The sequence below is a fragment of the Phyllostomus hastatus genome, unplaced genomic scaffold (genome assembly GCF_019186645.2).
Source record: "Phyllostomus hastatus isolate PE091 unplaced genomic scaffold, TTU_PhHast_1.1 phas_contig_2294, whole genome shotgun sequence".
Classification (NCBI taxonomy): Eukaryota; Metazoa; Chordata; class Mammalia; order Chiroptera; family Phyllostomidae; genus Phyllostomus; species Phyllostomus hastatus.
Genome location: NW_025333769.1, coordinates 1 through 15,911, shown reverse-complemented (window position 1 = coordinate 15,911; position 15,911 = coordinate 1). Strand labels below are relative to the sequence as shown.

Here is a 15,911-nt window from a genome sequence, read left to right as displayed (position 1 = left end):
GCCCCGGAGTCTCAGGGAGACGCCACGCCATCTTCCCGGAACCTGTCTCTCCCTCAACCGGTCCCCGCACTTTGGCGGCGCCGCCGTTGCCAAGAGCCACCGCACTCCCTTCATTGGCTGCGTCAGAGCTGCTACTAGTCTTCGCCCCTCACATCGCTTTGGGAACGCTCAAGAGTGAGAGCCCTCTGCCTGCCACTCACCAGCCTGCTATGAGAAGTCCTTGCGCTCTGACCAGGCCGGCCACCACCAGGTGCACACCGGGAAGAAACGCTTAACCCCCAGCGACCACCTGTCCAAGCTATAGCGCCGCCACCACAGCTTGCACCATCACTGCTGCGACGCTCGAGATCCGCAGCACCTCGCCCAGCCACTCGCTGCCTAGCAACCCGGCCAGAGCCCTGCATTCATCCCAGACCCTGCTGGCCTGCAGGGCCTTGTGTAGCCCACCTGGAGCTGACCGGTCCAGAGCACCACATATTGTTGCCCGGATGATAAGCCCGGCACTTATCGTTCAGGCACTCCTCCAGCGATTCCCTTAGGGCTCTAAGATGCCTCTGATCTCAAGAGAGCTAGGAAGAGGCCTGAGACTGGACTGAGGTCTGCTGGACCTTGGAGATGGCCATCCAGCATGGGTGGCTGGGGCCTGTGTCTGCAAAAGACATGGTCTATTTAAAAAAATAAATAAAATAAAAAAGGCAGAATTTACCAACAACTGGCCAGATACACAAAGATGGGGACAAACACACAACCTGAGATCCTGCCACTAGAGGAAGCCAGAATCAAGAAGCCAGTATATCCACACAAGGTCCCAGAGCCACAGAATACAAGCAGGACCAACAGAAACCATCTCTCACCTGAGGGCAGGTGGTGAAGCTTGCAGGAGGTGACTGCAACACCAAATACAAAATGAGAACACAAAACTCCAAACATCAGGAAGATTCAAATACTATGCCATCTCCAAAGATTATAATAGTGCTTGAGCCCTGGCTGGTGTGGCTCAGTGTATTGAACACCTGACTGCAAATCAAAAGGTTCGGTTCCCAATCAGGGTGCATGCCTGGGTTTCGGGCCAGGTCCCCAGTGGGGGAACCATACATTGATGTTTTTCTCCCTCTTCCTCCCTCCCTTCCCCTCTCTCTAAAAATAAATAAGTAGATAAATAAATAAATAAAATATTTTTAAAGCCCCTCAATACTGAACCAAAACCATGGAGATCTGCAATTTACCCAATAGATTATTCAAAAGAAACTCAATGAACTGAAGAAATGTAAGAAAACTCAATGAACCTGAAGTGCAAGAAAAGACACTTGTGTGGGGAGGGCCCTAGGTCTTGAAAGGCACTTGTCTTCCTGCATGAAGTCCCTCCCCCTGTAGCCATCAGAGGGCACATGAGAGTCACCACAGAGCCTCTCATTCTCAAGATGAGACACATCCTACAACTTCCTGTGGAACAGGGGCCATAGTTCACCCAAGTGAGTGTCTTGTTCTCAGGCAAAGCCAGGTGAGTCCCAGAGAGATTGTGCTCCCACTGGCCCAGCAGAGGGTCTTCAAGGCCCTTCAGAACGGGAGACCTCACACCTGCTTCCCCTGAGGCTCCTTGCTGGTTAAATGCACCTTCTCATAAACCTTTAGCTCCCACAGCTCTGCTGCCTCCCAGTATGTGAGACTCCAGGTGACAGGAGTGAGTGGGAACAGCAGCCGACTGGGAGTTTGAACCATCAGTTCCAGCTAAGAGGGTCACAGGTTGGCGTGTGGAATGTGGACAAGTCACAGAAACATGTCTGAATCACCCCTGGACATGGACAACAGTGTGGGAATAGACTGCAGGAAAGGGGTGTGGGATGGGTGGAGGAGGGCAAAGGGGAGGAAAATGGGACAACTGTAATAGAATAACCATAAAAAATGATTTTAAAAAATAAATATTATTACACAAAATCGATGTGAAGCTCACATAAGATGATGCATGGGTCCCAGAAAACAAACATAATTACTATTATTCACCATTTGCAACTTTGGGGACTGTACCCTCTCAAGATGACCATGAACAAGGAACATCTTATATATTTTCTCCCTCATTGTGGGTCCTTAAAAGGATAAAATTTTCTTGGAACTACACAAAATATAACTCTTTTCTGACTGAGGGTCAATGGGGGACCCTGGTAGGCCCCATGTCTCAGGGGCAGTGTTATTTGCTTGTTGGGCTGGAGAGCCCTGGAGTAACTAAAACCTGGGATGTAAGACCTGGGATGGAGGAGGCTGGGATGCTGCCCAAGGACCCAGCAGGACCAGGCTTGCTAGGGGCCATGGTGTCTCTGCTGCCCATGACTGCCCCCCTGCTGTGGGCACCCGGTATGGGCAGGACTGGCCAAGGCCTCTGACTTGGGCTTGCTGTGTACTTGCTCTGAGGAAGGTATTTTATTTCAGCCCACATGGGTGATTCAGGGCTTGGTTCCAAAGCAGAAAGTTTTGAAAGAAACAGGAATACACAGAACCACCTCCAGACAACTTCAGAGCAGCGATCCCAGGAATCCCAGGAGTGGAGGATTCAGAAACTGGGATGGCAGAGCTGATGGGTCTCAGTGCACGATCTTCACTGACAATCTGCTCCTGGAGGTGTGTCCCCACTGTCTTCTGGTGTCACTCTTTGCTGTGAGGAAGTGTGGTGTCAGCAAGCTTGTCATTTTAGTAAATTGTGTTTTCCATAGAAAATAATATTAGGACTTTTTTAAAGGACCTCTGGCCAGTGCTTCTTGATTTTTATTTTTACTGAAACTCATATAATTTAATATTAACCATTTTAATGTGTACGATTCAGTGGAAAGTAGGGTTTGTTTTTTTTTTTTCATTTTAATTTACCCTTCATTTGCTTCATTTACCACAAGAGGACAAGATACAGATTTCATTTCTATTTTATTGTTTTTAACATTTTATTTATTTATTTATTTTGAGACAGAGGGGAAAGGAAGGAGAAAGAGAGGGAGAGAAACATCAGTGTGTGGTTTGCCTCTCACATGTCCCTCACTGAGGACCTGCCATGTGCCCTGACTGGGAATCGATCCAGTGACCCTTGGTTCACAGGCTCACACTCAGTCCACTGAGCTACATCAGACAGGGCTGATTTCATTTTTAAATAGATGTCCCCTATCACTTAGTTGGTCTTCTCATCTCTGTAAAACGTTCAATTATTGTTCTCTCGAGCTGTTACTATATGTCATGCTCACTTCTTTCCTTCTGACACCATAGATATGACATTGGCCCTCCTCACTCTAGTCCCAAGCTACCCTCAGTCCTAACTTCTGGTCTCCCTAAGATGCACTCTGGAAATTTCCTCTGTATTGTACTCTGCTGTCATAACTGGACCTTCAGCTGTGTCTCACCCTTGATGGGAAGAATTGTTTTAGTGTTTCCATTCTACTGGGCTGTGAATCTTTCAGATTTCTAACTCATTATACTCTTCGGTAAAATAATTCATATTCCTGGCTCAAAACTTGAGTCCTCCCTTTATTTTTCAAGTATTTGCATGTGATCATCTTCCATTGCCCTCATATTTCCCACTGACTCTCTTTCATTGGGTGAGACAGTCCCCAGTGTCAGTAAACGGTGTCCATAGCACCGTCTGTCATCATTAGAATTTCTCCACTGTCCACTCTTGTAGGAGTCTCTCCCCTCCCACACCTGGTCTCTCTCAGATTCTCGAGGGCTGGTCTGGGAGTCAAGGTGAGCAGGGGCTGTGGCCCCATGCCGACCACTCTCTCAAACTCAGCACCTGCTCAGCATTCTGCCCACCAGGGCTGGTCCAATGGGAGCCTCACACACACACACATGGGACAGACACCCACGGCTGACACACTGGACTCAGTCTGTTTCAGGACACACAGGAGAGACTGCTCACTGCTGACCATGAACTCAGATGAGTGAGCACAGACATCCCAGAGGTCACACAGAAACACAGGGCAGGGACCACACTTCCAGCCTTCACCTGTTCCCTGGCCCCATCCTGAGAGGACCTGGGGTCCCTCTCTGCCCACTCAGGGGGTATTTCCTCCCTGTGACCTATGGATGGTCCTAGTTACTGGGAGCCACTCAGTTTCAGTCTCTGTTCTCCACGGTGGGTCCCTCTCCATTTGGGAACATTTCTCTTTCCTGCACATGTCTGTGCCTACATACTGTAGAGCTGTTGTGAGCAGCTGTGCTTGGTATTCAGAGCAGACATGGTCTTGGGTGAGTGCTACAATCCTGCTCTTGACCCTGGACACCTTGATCCTCTCCTGTCCCAGCCCACTCATATCCTATCTGCTCTGGAGATGGAAGTCTCCCTCCCATGAACAAGCACCACTGACCCACAGCCACTGTGGAGATGGGTTTGTGACAACAGGATCCAGATGAGGAGATTGAGGCAGAGACAGGACTTTACCCCTCAAGGACACACAGACAATGGATGATATTTAAGTAAATATCTGCTTTGAGTAAAAATCAGAATTCTGACTCAAGTCAATGTTGCCTAAATTTTGAAGGCAGGACCACAGCACAAGGAGGAGGCTTGAACCAGGACACATGGGGCACTGAGGGGGCAGGGATCACTCAGAGGTTTGTCCCCAGGAAGGTGTGTGGACACTGTTGCTAAGAAAAAATGAGAAGTCTGTGAGGGTGGCTGTGATAGAAAGAAAACCACACTCGGGTCCAGAGGAAGGGGTGTGTTCCCTTCCCCCATTTCCCTGTGTTTCCCCTTTGTGCTCATTGTCTCACACTGAGGAGGAGACCGTGTCTCTGCAGTGCTGAACTCTGCAGGCACAGGGACGCCCACTTTCCTGAAGTGTCTCCAGGGCCTGGGTGACCACTGTCCATGGGAAGGACCCATAGGGAGGAGAGTTTCCCTATGGGGGAGGGGAACGGGACCTGGTGGCAGAGAGCCTGGAAGGCTGTGCCCTTGTAGGTGAGTCAACTCACCTGCAAGGGGTGTCTCAGAAGGCTGTGGGTCTATTTCTTCCTCCATCATGGGAACAAGGGCCAGACTCCTGAGGAGTCTGTTCCCCTTCCTGAGTAGCTGGTGATGTGACAACCCCATGACAGAGATGGCCAGCCTCCCAGTGACCACACCCTGTGAGGCTGTCTACACTGAGGATTCCTTGGTCTCTTCCTTCTGCACAGCTGGCTTCAGAGAGGAGAAGCCATGCCCCCCAGCCTCAGAGCCCTGTTCTGCCTCGGTGAGATGTGAAGGGGGAGGGGAAGCCCTGCTCTGTCAGGACCGCAGGACTCAGGGGGCTCCTGAGGAGGAGGGCTCTGCTCAGGACTCAGGGCAAATGTCTCACAGGAACTCTCTTGCAGGGCTGAGCATGGGCCTGAGGATCCCTGTGCAGGCAGGTGAGTCTGTCTCTAGGGTCCCAGGACCCTCTCTGCATAAAAGACAAGTTGCTTCCCCATCTGGCAGCTGTAGGCGGAAAAAGGAAGTTCTGGGTTAATGGATGGGGGACTCAGGGAAGGTCTTTGGGCTACAATCTGGGGCTGGGGGTGGAAATGTGTTAAGACCCAGCCTCTGATTCCTTTCAGAGACCCTCCCCAAACCCACCCTCTGGGCTGAGTCAGGCCCTGTGATCCCTCAGTTCAGCCCCGTGACCATCTGGTGTCAGGGGACCCTGCAGGCCCAGGAATTTCATCTGTATAAAGATGGAAGCCCAGCATCCAGGAACAAACAGACGTCACCATATCCTAGGAAGAAGGTGAAGTTCTTCATCACACAGATGACAGAGCACACTGCAGGGAGATATCAGTGTTACTATGTCAGCTCCACTGGCTGGTCAGAGGGCAGTGACCCCCTGGAGCTGGTGGTGACAGGTGAGAGGACACTCAGGGGTCCCAGCCTCAGGCTCTGTCCTCCAGAAGGGGGATGCTCTCAGGGGGTCTCCCCCTCACAGCCCAGCCCTGGGGTACAAGAGGGAGGTGTGACCCTATTTAACATGCTGCCTCCTTCTCTCCTAGGAGTCTACAGCAAACCCAGCCTCTCAGCCCTGCCCAGCCCTGTTGTGACCTCAGGAGGGAATGTGACCCTCCAGTGTGGCTCTGGACTAGGATTTCACAGGTTCATTCTGACTAAGGAAGGAGAAGACAGGATCTCCGGGACCGTGGACTCACAGCCACAGCTCAGTGGGCCATACTTGAACCTGTTTCCTGTGGGCCCCGTGACCCCCACTCACAGGTGGACATTCAGATGCTATGGATATTACTGGAACAGCCCCCATGTGTGGTCACAGCCCAGTAACCCCCTAGAGCTTCTTGTCCCAGGTAAAAAAATTCTCTATTTTGCTTCTTCCATGTTTTGAGACTCAAGGCAGGTTACTAGGGTCTTTGCAGGGAGGGGAGCGCCATGTGAGAGGTGGGGTGAGGGGAACATAGAGACACACAGAGAGACAGTGGGACCTGGGGGCCAGGCCAGGAGGAGGGTTCATGGGAGGAACAGCCCTGTCATTCCTGTCTGGTCCCTGCAGGTGGCTCAGAGAAGCCCTCCCTCCTGACCCAGCAGGGCCCCATTGTGGCCTCTGGACAGAGCCTGACTCTCCAGTGTCTCTCTGACATCGGCTATGACAGATTCGCTCTGTCCAAGGAGGGGGAACAGGACCTCCGCCAGAGCTCTGTCCTGCATCCCCAGGCTGGGCTCTCTCAGGCCAGCTTCCCCCTGGGCACTGTGAGCAGCTCCCACGGGGGCCGGTACAGGTGCTACAGTGGACACAGACTCTCCTCCCGGTGGTCGGCTCCCAGTGACCCCCTGGACATCCTGGTGGCAGGTGAGGAGCCAGCAGGTTCAGTCATGGATCCAGAGTCTGCTCAGGCCCTGCTGGGGGTCTCAGGTGGTGATGGTCAGGACAAGGGGTGTAGGGTCCCCAGGGAGAGAAGAAGACAGAGAGACAGAGGATCAGAGGAGATGGGGGAGACACAGAGAAGGCAGACAGAGAGGAGGGTCCTCAGAAAGGGGTCTGGTGGCTCTCAGGTCAGAACAAGGTGGATTGCAGCCCCTCACCCACCCCCTCTCTCTAGGATGGCTCCCTGACAGACCCTCCCTCTCAGTGCAACCAGGACCCATGGTGGCCACAGGAGAGAATGTGACCCTGCTGTGTCAGTCATGGAGCTGGAGGGATACTTTCTTTCTGACCAAGGAGGGGGCAGTTGATCCCCCCCTACATCTCATATCACAGTACCAAGCTCAGCAGTACCAGGCAGAGTTCTCCATGGGTCCTGTGACCTCAGCCCATGGTGGGACCTACAGGTGCTACAGCTCACTTAGCACCTCCCCCTACCTGCTGTCACAACCTAGTGCCCCCCTGGAGCTCCTGGTCTCAGGTGAGTCCCCTGACACTGTCTTTCTGAGCTGTTAGCTCAGGTCCTGGTCCCCAGAAGAATATGGGCTCAAAGGGGAGGGAGAGGGCTGCAAGGATGGTCACCTGGCAGAGATCTGCCCCTCAGAGACCCTGCTGCCACTGTCCACCCTGCCCCCTACCTGGTCCAGAAGGTTCCAGGTGGGCAGTGAGAGGGTCTTGGAAGCCACAGCACCAGATGTAGGAGGAGTCTGGGTGAGATGGGGATCCCAGGTGCAGCCCAGACCCTCACCCCCTTCTGTGTTCCTTCCCAGGACCCTCTGGAAACCCCAATCCCCCACCCACAGGGCCCACCTCCACCTCTGGTGAGTCACTGGGTCCCCTTCACTCAGAGGGGGCATAGACCAGCCCAGGGCAGTTCTGTCTTTCAGAGGATCCAATGTCCACACAGATACTCAAGGATAAAGTTCTGTCCTGGAGGGGATTCAGAGAGAGATTTCAGGGGACACGGGAGGCTTTAGAAGCTCTGAGGATCCACCCCTCCCCCACCATAGTGTCAGGCCTGTACAGGGGTGAGTGAGGTCAGTGATGGAGGGGTGATCATGAATGAGGGATATGTTGGGGCTCATTCTTGGGGAGGAGCCAAGCTCAAGGAGGGAGAAGGCAGCCCCACCACTCATCCCCAACCTGAATTTCCAGAAGTCTCTGAGGATCTGCCCCTCGGCCACACCATGTCAGGCCCTCAGACTAGTAAGTGAGGGTCTCTGTGGGGAGGCGGTGGATGTGTCCATGGCAGGTGGGGCTGAGTCTTATGCAAGTTCAGGCACCTCGGGAGGCTCTGACTTGGACACCCCCTTCCCCTCTCTGTGCCTCAGTGTCTCCAAGTGTAAAAGGGAAGAATCATGGTTCAGAGCTTAGATTTCCTTTCAGTCTGACTCTGACCTCCCAGGAGGAGGCCTCACAAAGAAGCCCTCCAGCACATGTTATGGGGACTGTCCCTCTGTAGCAGTGACAGTGACATTGTACAAGGAGGGACCAGGAAGACATAAGTTTGGGACACCCGGGTCCTTTCCATCAGATCGTGCTCAGCTCAGAGGAGGGAAGAAGGGCTGAAGTCAGACCTGGTTCGGGTCTAGGCTCTGCTGCTCCTGCTATGGGGCCTGTGGTCTCTTCTCTTCTCTGAAAGTCGGGTTCATGTCTGTTCATCCCTGGTCCCTTCCTGCTCACAGGCCTGTGGTGACATTAGGTGACACAAGGGGACTCACAGAGCTCAGGAAGGCAGAGCCCCAGCCCAGCCCAACCATTTGAAGGGTGCATAAGGGTTTACCACACACCCCTGCCCCTGCTGTGTCCCTGCTGTGCTGGGGGCAGGTAATAAGGAAGGACCCTCAGCTCCAGGGGAAACAGGACAGGTCCCTGCAGATGAGGAGCCCAAAGCTCAGAGCCGGTGTCCACCTGGGGCAGCAGGAGGAGAGTACAAGGAACACAAGTTTCCGTGTAAAGTCCCAGCCCTGCCCTGGCCAGGCTGGGTGACCTGGGTCAGGTGCTAACCTCTCTGAGCCACAGTGAACTGGGTGGTGGATCAGCCATCCCTGGTGCACGAGGGCTGTGAGGCTAGAGGAGATGAATGACAGATCCCAGCATGTGCCTCGCACACAGTAGGTGCTCATTAAATGGCACCTTGGGCTCATTCATTTTGTCACTCCAGCTCAAGGTCTCCAATGGTACTGGAACGTGCTGATTGGGGTCTTGGTGGCGCTTGTCCTGCTGCTCTCCCTCCTCCTCCTCTTCCTCTTCCTCCAACACCAGCATCAGAGCAAAGGCAGGACATCAGGTGAGTAGGGAACGGGGTGACCTGGGTCACAGAAGAGAGGGGCTCAGAGGACCTGCTGCAGGAAAAACAAATAGATGGAGAAGGTCAGCTAAGAAACAGATTCTCCAGAAATTCTAGAAAGAAAACACTCAACACCAGCAGAGATTTCCAAATGTATGGTAATCTTTCATCGTTTTCAATCTCCTTAAACATGAAACATACACATAAGTGTGTTAAGGTTTCCTTCTTTCCTCTGGAATCACATGGGGAGTAGGGGGTCCCAACCCTCCCAGGACTGAAACTGTTGCTGTTGACCAGCCCAGAGGAAGGCTGATATCTGACCTCCTGCAGGGGCCACAGACCTGGAGCCCAAGGACAGAGGCCTACAGACCAGGTAATTCCTGCCCCAAAGACCCCAGACCCCCACCCAAGGCCTCACTCTGTCCTTAACTCCCATCTCCTCCCCCAGCTCCAGCGCAGCTGTGGAGACCCAGGAAGAGCCCCTCTGTGAGAAGAATGGACAGCTGCCCTGGGGAGGGGGCAGAGGGATTTCGGGAGACAATGGGAAAGAGCATAGCCTGGGAGGCTGTGGGGTCAGGGGTGAGAGGGACTGAAATCCACACAGCCTGACCTGGCCCCTCACCTCATCCATGAGTTAATGGCCCATTGGGAGCAGGCGGGTCTGCAGCCCTGAGAACTCAGGGATCATGACAGGAGACACACCCGGTTCTTCCCCAGCAGATGCTGCCATGAAGGACCCACAGCCTGGGGAAGGCATGGAGCTGGACCCTCAGGTGAGACCCCTGGTGCTATATAGGCTACCAAGTACCTTCCTGTTACCCAGTTGACTCCAGTGGTCACTGCCTGCCCTCACCCGCCCCTGATCTCAGCAGCACCCACACCAACTTCTCATGGGTATCAGGTTGTCCTGCTGTGACTCACTCCCCCCACTTTCCTGTGACCTCATGTCCCCTACTTGGTGATCCCCTCTGCTGGTTCCTTGCCCTCTCTCTGACCTTGTGCAGCCCCAGGTCTCAGGAGGAGGCATGAATGAGTGAACCACCTGCAGGTCCCAGGGTCCTGTCACTCATTCACCCAGCAGCCGTGACAGGAGCTCACTTGTTACCAGCTCCATGTTGGTGCCTTGGTACAGCCCTGAGCAGCCTGTCCCCACCCTCCTCCAGCTCCCTGTGGGTGGGGGAGACACCTGCAAACAGGCAGATGGCGTCTGGAGAGCCAAGTGCTGTGAAGAATGAAGCAAGAGCAGAGGGAGGAGTGTGTGGTGAGGGGAGAACAGAGAAAACAGCAGGTGCAAAGGTTGAGGCAGGAACTGCTGCTTCAGCCAGATGGGCCCTATGGCTGGAGCCACATGAGCAAGAGACAGTGAATTAGGTTAAGAGTCAGAACTATAGAAGCTTCTAGATGATCTAAGGCTCAGAAAGTCCCTACAGACTCCATCAGGAGAGTGACCTCATCTGATCTGAAGTTTATGTCGACACTCTGACACCATGTGGACACGTGACTGGAGGGTTTCAACTGTGGGGCCAAGGACACACTGGTTCTGTCTCACTGTCTCTCTGCAGCAGAACAGGACCTATGACAACCCCCAGGGAGAGACCTATGCCCAGGTGACCAGCTCAAGATCAAGGCAGATGCAGGGAATGGCCCCCTCACCTTCCCCCCTGTCAGAGGAATTGCTGGACAGGAAGGGCAGACAAACAGAAGAGGACAGAGAGATGGACAGTCAGGTGGGTCCTGCCCTCTCCAGGCCCCAGGCTTCCCCAACCCCAACCACCTTTCAACTTTCTCTCTTCCCCCTGCTCCAGGCTGCTGCATCTGCTGCCCCCCAGGATGTGACCTACGCCCAGCTGACCCACTTGACCCTCAGATGGGAGACAAGTCCACCCCCATCCTCCCCATCAGAGGAGCCCCCAGATGAGCCCACTGTGTATGCTGCTCTGTCCTTCCACTAACCTAGGAAGGACCTAGACCCCACACTCCAGGAAGGGGAACTGCATGGACCCTAGAAGGTACAGAAGATGTCCCCAAGGACACTTACTAGTGGCCCCAGCCAGCCTGGAGACCTGATGTGGGCCCCCAGTACCTCCTGGATCTCTCTGGGAGTCCCCTGTTTATATAGTCACAGATAACCAATATTCCTACATTTTAGAATCAAAGAAACAGATGTCTCTGTGTAAATTTAAAACCAAAACAGAAGTGGGGTAACATATACAGATCATGTATCATAGAAATGTACACTTGAAAAACCTGTAACAGCCCTGGCTGGTGTGGCTCAGTGGATTGAGTGCTGGCCTACAGAGCAAAAGGTCACCAGTTCGATTCCCAGTCAGGGCACATGCCTGGGTTGTGGGCTAGGTCCTTAGTTAGGGGCACATGAGTGGCAACCACATATTGATGTTTCTCTCCCTCTCTTTCTCCCTCCCTTCCCCTCTCTCTAAAAATAAATAAATAAGATCTTTAAAAACAAGAAAAAATCCTGTAACAAACTTATTAATCATTGTCAGCCCAATAAATTTTAACTTTTAAAAATTTAAAAATCCCTAAAAAACAAAGAAAAAGAAAAAATCCAAACTGAGAGAATACTTTAAGTGAATGATCATGTAAATATTACACAGCAGATCTATGAAATGGAAAACTAGGAACCATGAATGACTCTATTAGGAAAAAAAAGGTAAATACATAGAAACAACCTTAAGTGTCCTTTAGCGGATGACAGGATAAAGGTGTGGAAATGTACACAATGGAATATTACTCAGCTGAGAAAGATGAACTACTGCCATTTGCAACAACTTGGATGGATCTGGAGAGCACCATGCTAAGTGAAATAAGACAGAAAAGGACAAGAAACATATCATTTTGCCCTTATGGGGGTGAAATCTGGAACTCTGAACTGTCATACATATTAACTATATTGAATCTGTGATTAAATTTTTTCCTGCAAAGTGAACTTGGAGACCAGAAAGCTTCACTGCTAAATGCTTCTAAATAGTTATGCATGTATAAAATACACATGCCCACAAATGTACACATGTATATACACACAAATATACACACACATACACAGACATACACACATGGACACACACAGACACACAGGAAGTAATAAAAACAGAAAACAAACACACTCATAGGTTCAGAAATGAAAAAATGGTTACCAGAGGAGAAGGGGGTGGGAGAGGGCAAACAGGGTAAAGGGGGTCACAGAAGGAGACTAGACTTTGGGTGATGAGCACAGAGCAAGTATATAGATGGTGTATCATAAGACTGTACACTTGTAATTTATATAAAGTTACTAACCAATGTCACCTCAACATATTTATTTCTTGTTTACAGCTGTGTAGTATTCCGCTGTGTACATGTACCACAGCTCTTTCACCCACTCATCTGCTAAAGGGCACTTGGGCCGTTTCCGGGTCTTCACTATGATAAATAATGCTACTATGAACATAGGGGTGCGTATATTCTTTCTGACAGGTGTTTCAGGATTCTTAGGATATATTCTCAGAATTGGGATGAGTGTGTCAAAAGGCAGTTCCATTTTTAATTTTTGGATGAAACTCCATACTGTTTTCCATAGTGGCTGCACCAGTCTGCATTCCCCTCGAACAGTGCACTAGTGTTCCCTTTTCTCCATGTCGTCACAAGCCCTTATTGTTTGTTGATTTATTGGTGGTAGCCTTTCTGAAAGGTGTGAGGTGATATTTCATTTGCATCTCTGGTTATTAGTGAGGTGAATATTTTTTCATATGTCTATTGGCCATCTATATGTTCTCTTGGGTCATTTGCCCATTTTTTACTTGGAATGTTTGTATTCCTGGTGTTGGGTTGTGTAAATTCTTTATGTACTTTGGAAATTAACCCCTTATCAGATGTATCATTGGCACACATGTTGTCACCTCAGACCTGCAAACAGGCCCTGGCTGGGGAGCTCACTTGGGTAAAGCATTATCCTGATATGTGAAGGTTGTCGGTTCAATCCCTGATCAAGGCACATGCAAGGATCAACCAATGCATAAGTAAAACAAATCAATCTCTCTCTCTCTCCCACCCTTCCTCTCTCTCAAATTAATAAAAAATTTTGAAAAAACACATGGAAACAGTCCAAGTGCCCATCAGTAGAAGAGTAGATTAAACAATGTGGTACATTCATCCAAAGGAATACTACATGGCTGTAAAAAAGAAAGGACTCTTAAAACTTCTGCAACAGCATGGATGGACCTGGAGATTATTATGCTAAGCAAAATAAAGACAGAGAAAGACAAATACCATATGATGTCACTCATCTGTGGACTCTAATGAAGCAAATACACTGATGGACAAAATAGAACCAGAGGTATAGATACATTTAAAAGACTGACAGATGCCACAGGGAGGGAGTGTGGGAGATTGGATGAAAGAAGGTGAAGGGATTAGCCAAAGAACACACAGGTATACCCCATAGACATAGACAGCAGTGTGGTGATGGCCAGAGGGAAGGGAGGACAGGGGCTTGGCAGAGGTGGGCCAACAGGGGGAAAATGGGGAGCATCTGTAATAGTGTCAACAATAAAAATAAAGCTAAAAACTTAAAAAGTAAAAACATAAAAACCTCATCTCATTTTAAAAAAAGAGAGAAAGCCTTTTAAAAATCAATTACCTAAGTTACTATATATCAAAAGTTTAATAAAAGGCCCTGGCTGGTGTGGCTCAGTGGATTGAGCACTGGCCTGTGAACCAAAGGGTCATTGGTTCAATACCTAGTCAGGGCACATGCCTGGGTTGTGGGCCAGGTCCCCAGTAGGGGGCGCATGAAAGGCAACCACACATTGATGTTTCTCTCCCTCTCTTTCTCCCTGCCTTGCCCTCTCTCTAAAAATAAATAAATAAAATCTAAAAAAAAAGAAAAAGAAAAAGAAAACAAGCCTCAGTAAAGACATAGAAGATATAAAGAAAAACACAATAAAAATTTTAAATTTGAGAGCAGACTTCCGGCAAGATGGAGGCATAGGTGGATACACCGTACCTCCACGCACAACCAAGATTAGAACAATAACAATTTAGAGGCAGAATAACACCCAGAACTGACAGAGAATTTACCTGATTGGAAGTCAGACAGTCAAGAAGTTGAAGTAGACCCGTTCATCCAGACCGGTAGGAGGGGCTGGAGAGGAGCAGCCGGGAACGAGGTTGCGGCGCCGAGAACAGGGAGAGTTAGGCGCATAAGGCAACCGGGAGCGCGTAAGGCATCTGGGGCGCACAAGATCGCAGTGGGTGGACCCTGAGTACGCAAGCAGCAGCTGGCGGACCCAGTGAGGCAGCAATTGTGGACCAGGGCAGAGCGCACAACCCAGGATCCCAGAGAAGGGACTGAGGTCCCAGGAGAACGGAGCTACCGCCATTGTTCCCTCCCACCCCCGCCCCCACATACAATGTCACAATCTAGCGACTGGGGTGCCCAGCCCTGGTGAACACCTAAGGCTCCGCCCCTCACCATAACAGGAGCGACTGGACAAAAAAAAAAAAAAAAAAGAGAGAGAGAGAGAGACATGTCTCAAACAGAAGAACAGATCAATGCCCCAGGACTCATCCTTTTGAGTGACTAAGAGATAGCCAATCTATCAGATGCACAGTTCAAAACACTGGTGATCAGGAAGCTTACAGAATTGGTTGATTTGAGGCACAAATTAGATGAAAAAATGCAGGTTACCATAAAAGAGATGAAGGAAGATGCACAGAGAACCAATAGTGATGGGAAGGAAACTGGGACTCAAAACAATAGAGTGGACCAGAAGGAAGAATAAAACAACCAAGCAGGAAAGAATGAAGAAATAAGAAATCAAAAAAAATGAGGAGAAGCTTAGGAACCTCCAGGACATCTTTAAACGTTCCAACAACCGAATTATAGGGGTACTAGAAGGGGAAGAGGAAAAGCAACGGATTGAACACATATTTGAACAAATAATAAAGGAGAACTTCCCCATTCTGACAAAGGAAATAGACTTCCAGGAAATCCAGGAAGCTCAAAGAGCCCCAAAGAAGTTGGACCCAAGAAGAAACACACCAAGGCACATCATAATTACATTAGCCAAGATAAAAATGAAGGAGGGAATCCTAGAAGCAGCAAGAGATAAGGGGACAGTAACCTACAAAGGAGTTCCCATCAGACTGTCAGCTGATTTCTCAAAAGAGACCTTACAGGCAAGAAGGGGCTGGAAAGAAGTATTCCAAGTCATGAAAGACAAGGACCTATATCCTAGATTACTCTATCCAGCCAAGCTTTCATTTAGAATGGAAGGGCAGATAAAGTGCTTCTCAGATAAGGTCAAGTTAAAGGAGTTCATCATCACCAAGCTCTTATTTTATGAAATGTTAAAGGGACTTATCTAAGAAAAAGAAGATAAAGAAAAAAAATGTATAGTAAAAGGACAGCAAACTCACAATTATTAACAACCACACCTAAAGCAAAACCAAAAGAAACTAAGCAAACAACTAGAACAGGAACAGAACCACAGAAATGGAGATCACGTGGAGGGTTAGCAACAGGGGAGTGGGAGGAGGAGAGAGGGGGAAAAGGTACAGAGAATAAGTAGCACAGAATGTAGGTTGAAAATAGATAGGGGGAGGGTAAGAATAGTATGGGAAATGTAGAAGCTAAAGAACTTATAAGGATGGCACATGGACATGACTAAAGGAGGGGATATGGGTGGGAGAGGGTGTACAGCGTGAAGGGGAGTGGAGGGGGGAAAATGGGACAACTGTAATAGCATAATCAATAAAATATATTTAAAAAT

General features: G+C 50.0%; 1 protein-coding gene across 5 annotated transcripts; it reads left to right on the top strand.

Moving 5' to 3' along the window:
• Nucleotides 1-4,657: 4,657 nt before the first annotated feature.
• Nucleotides 4,658-11,403, top strand: LOC123817890 (leukocyte immunoglobulin-like receptor subfamily A member 6). 5 transcript variants are annotated; one of them, XM_045837675.1, is made up of 14 exons: nucleotides 4,658-4,933; nucleotides 5,071-5,204; nucleotides 5,326-5,361; nucleotides 5,548-5,832; nucleotides 5,977-6,279; nucleotides 6,483-6,779; nucleotides 7,030-7,332; nucleotides 7,622-7,672; nucleotides 9,016-9,141; nucleotides 9,472-9,514; nucleotides 9,590-9,627; nucleotides 9,859-9,914; nucleotides 10,704-10,868; nucleotides 10,947-11,403. In XM_045837675.1, exons 2-14 carry the CDS (start codon nucleotides 5,171-5,173, stop codon nucleotides 11,091-11,093), a joined length of 1,884 nt encoding a protein of 627 aa, XP_045693631.1. In that variant the 5' UTR covers nucleotides 4,658-4,933; nucleotides 5,071-5,170; the 3' UTR covers nucleotides 11,094-11,403. The 5 variants fall into 5 exon arrangements, with proteins under 5 accessions (XP_045693631.1, XP_045693635.1, XP_045693634.1 ...); XM_045837679.1 differs by having other exon boundaries at nucleotides 4,658-5,204; nucleotides 7,060-7,332; XM_045837678.1 differs by having other exon boundaries at nucleotides 4,658-5,204; nucleotides 9,481-9,514.
• Nucleotides 11,404-15,911: the final 4,508 nt, after the last annotated feature.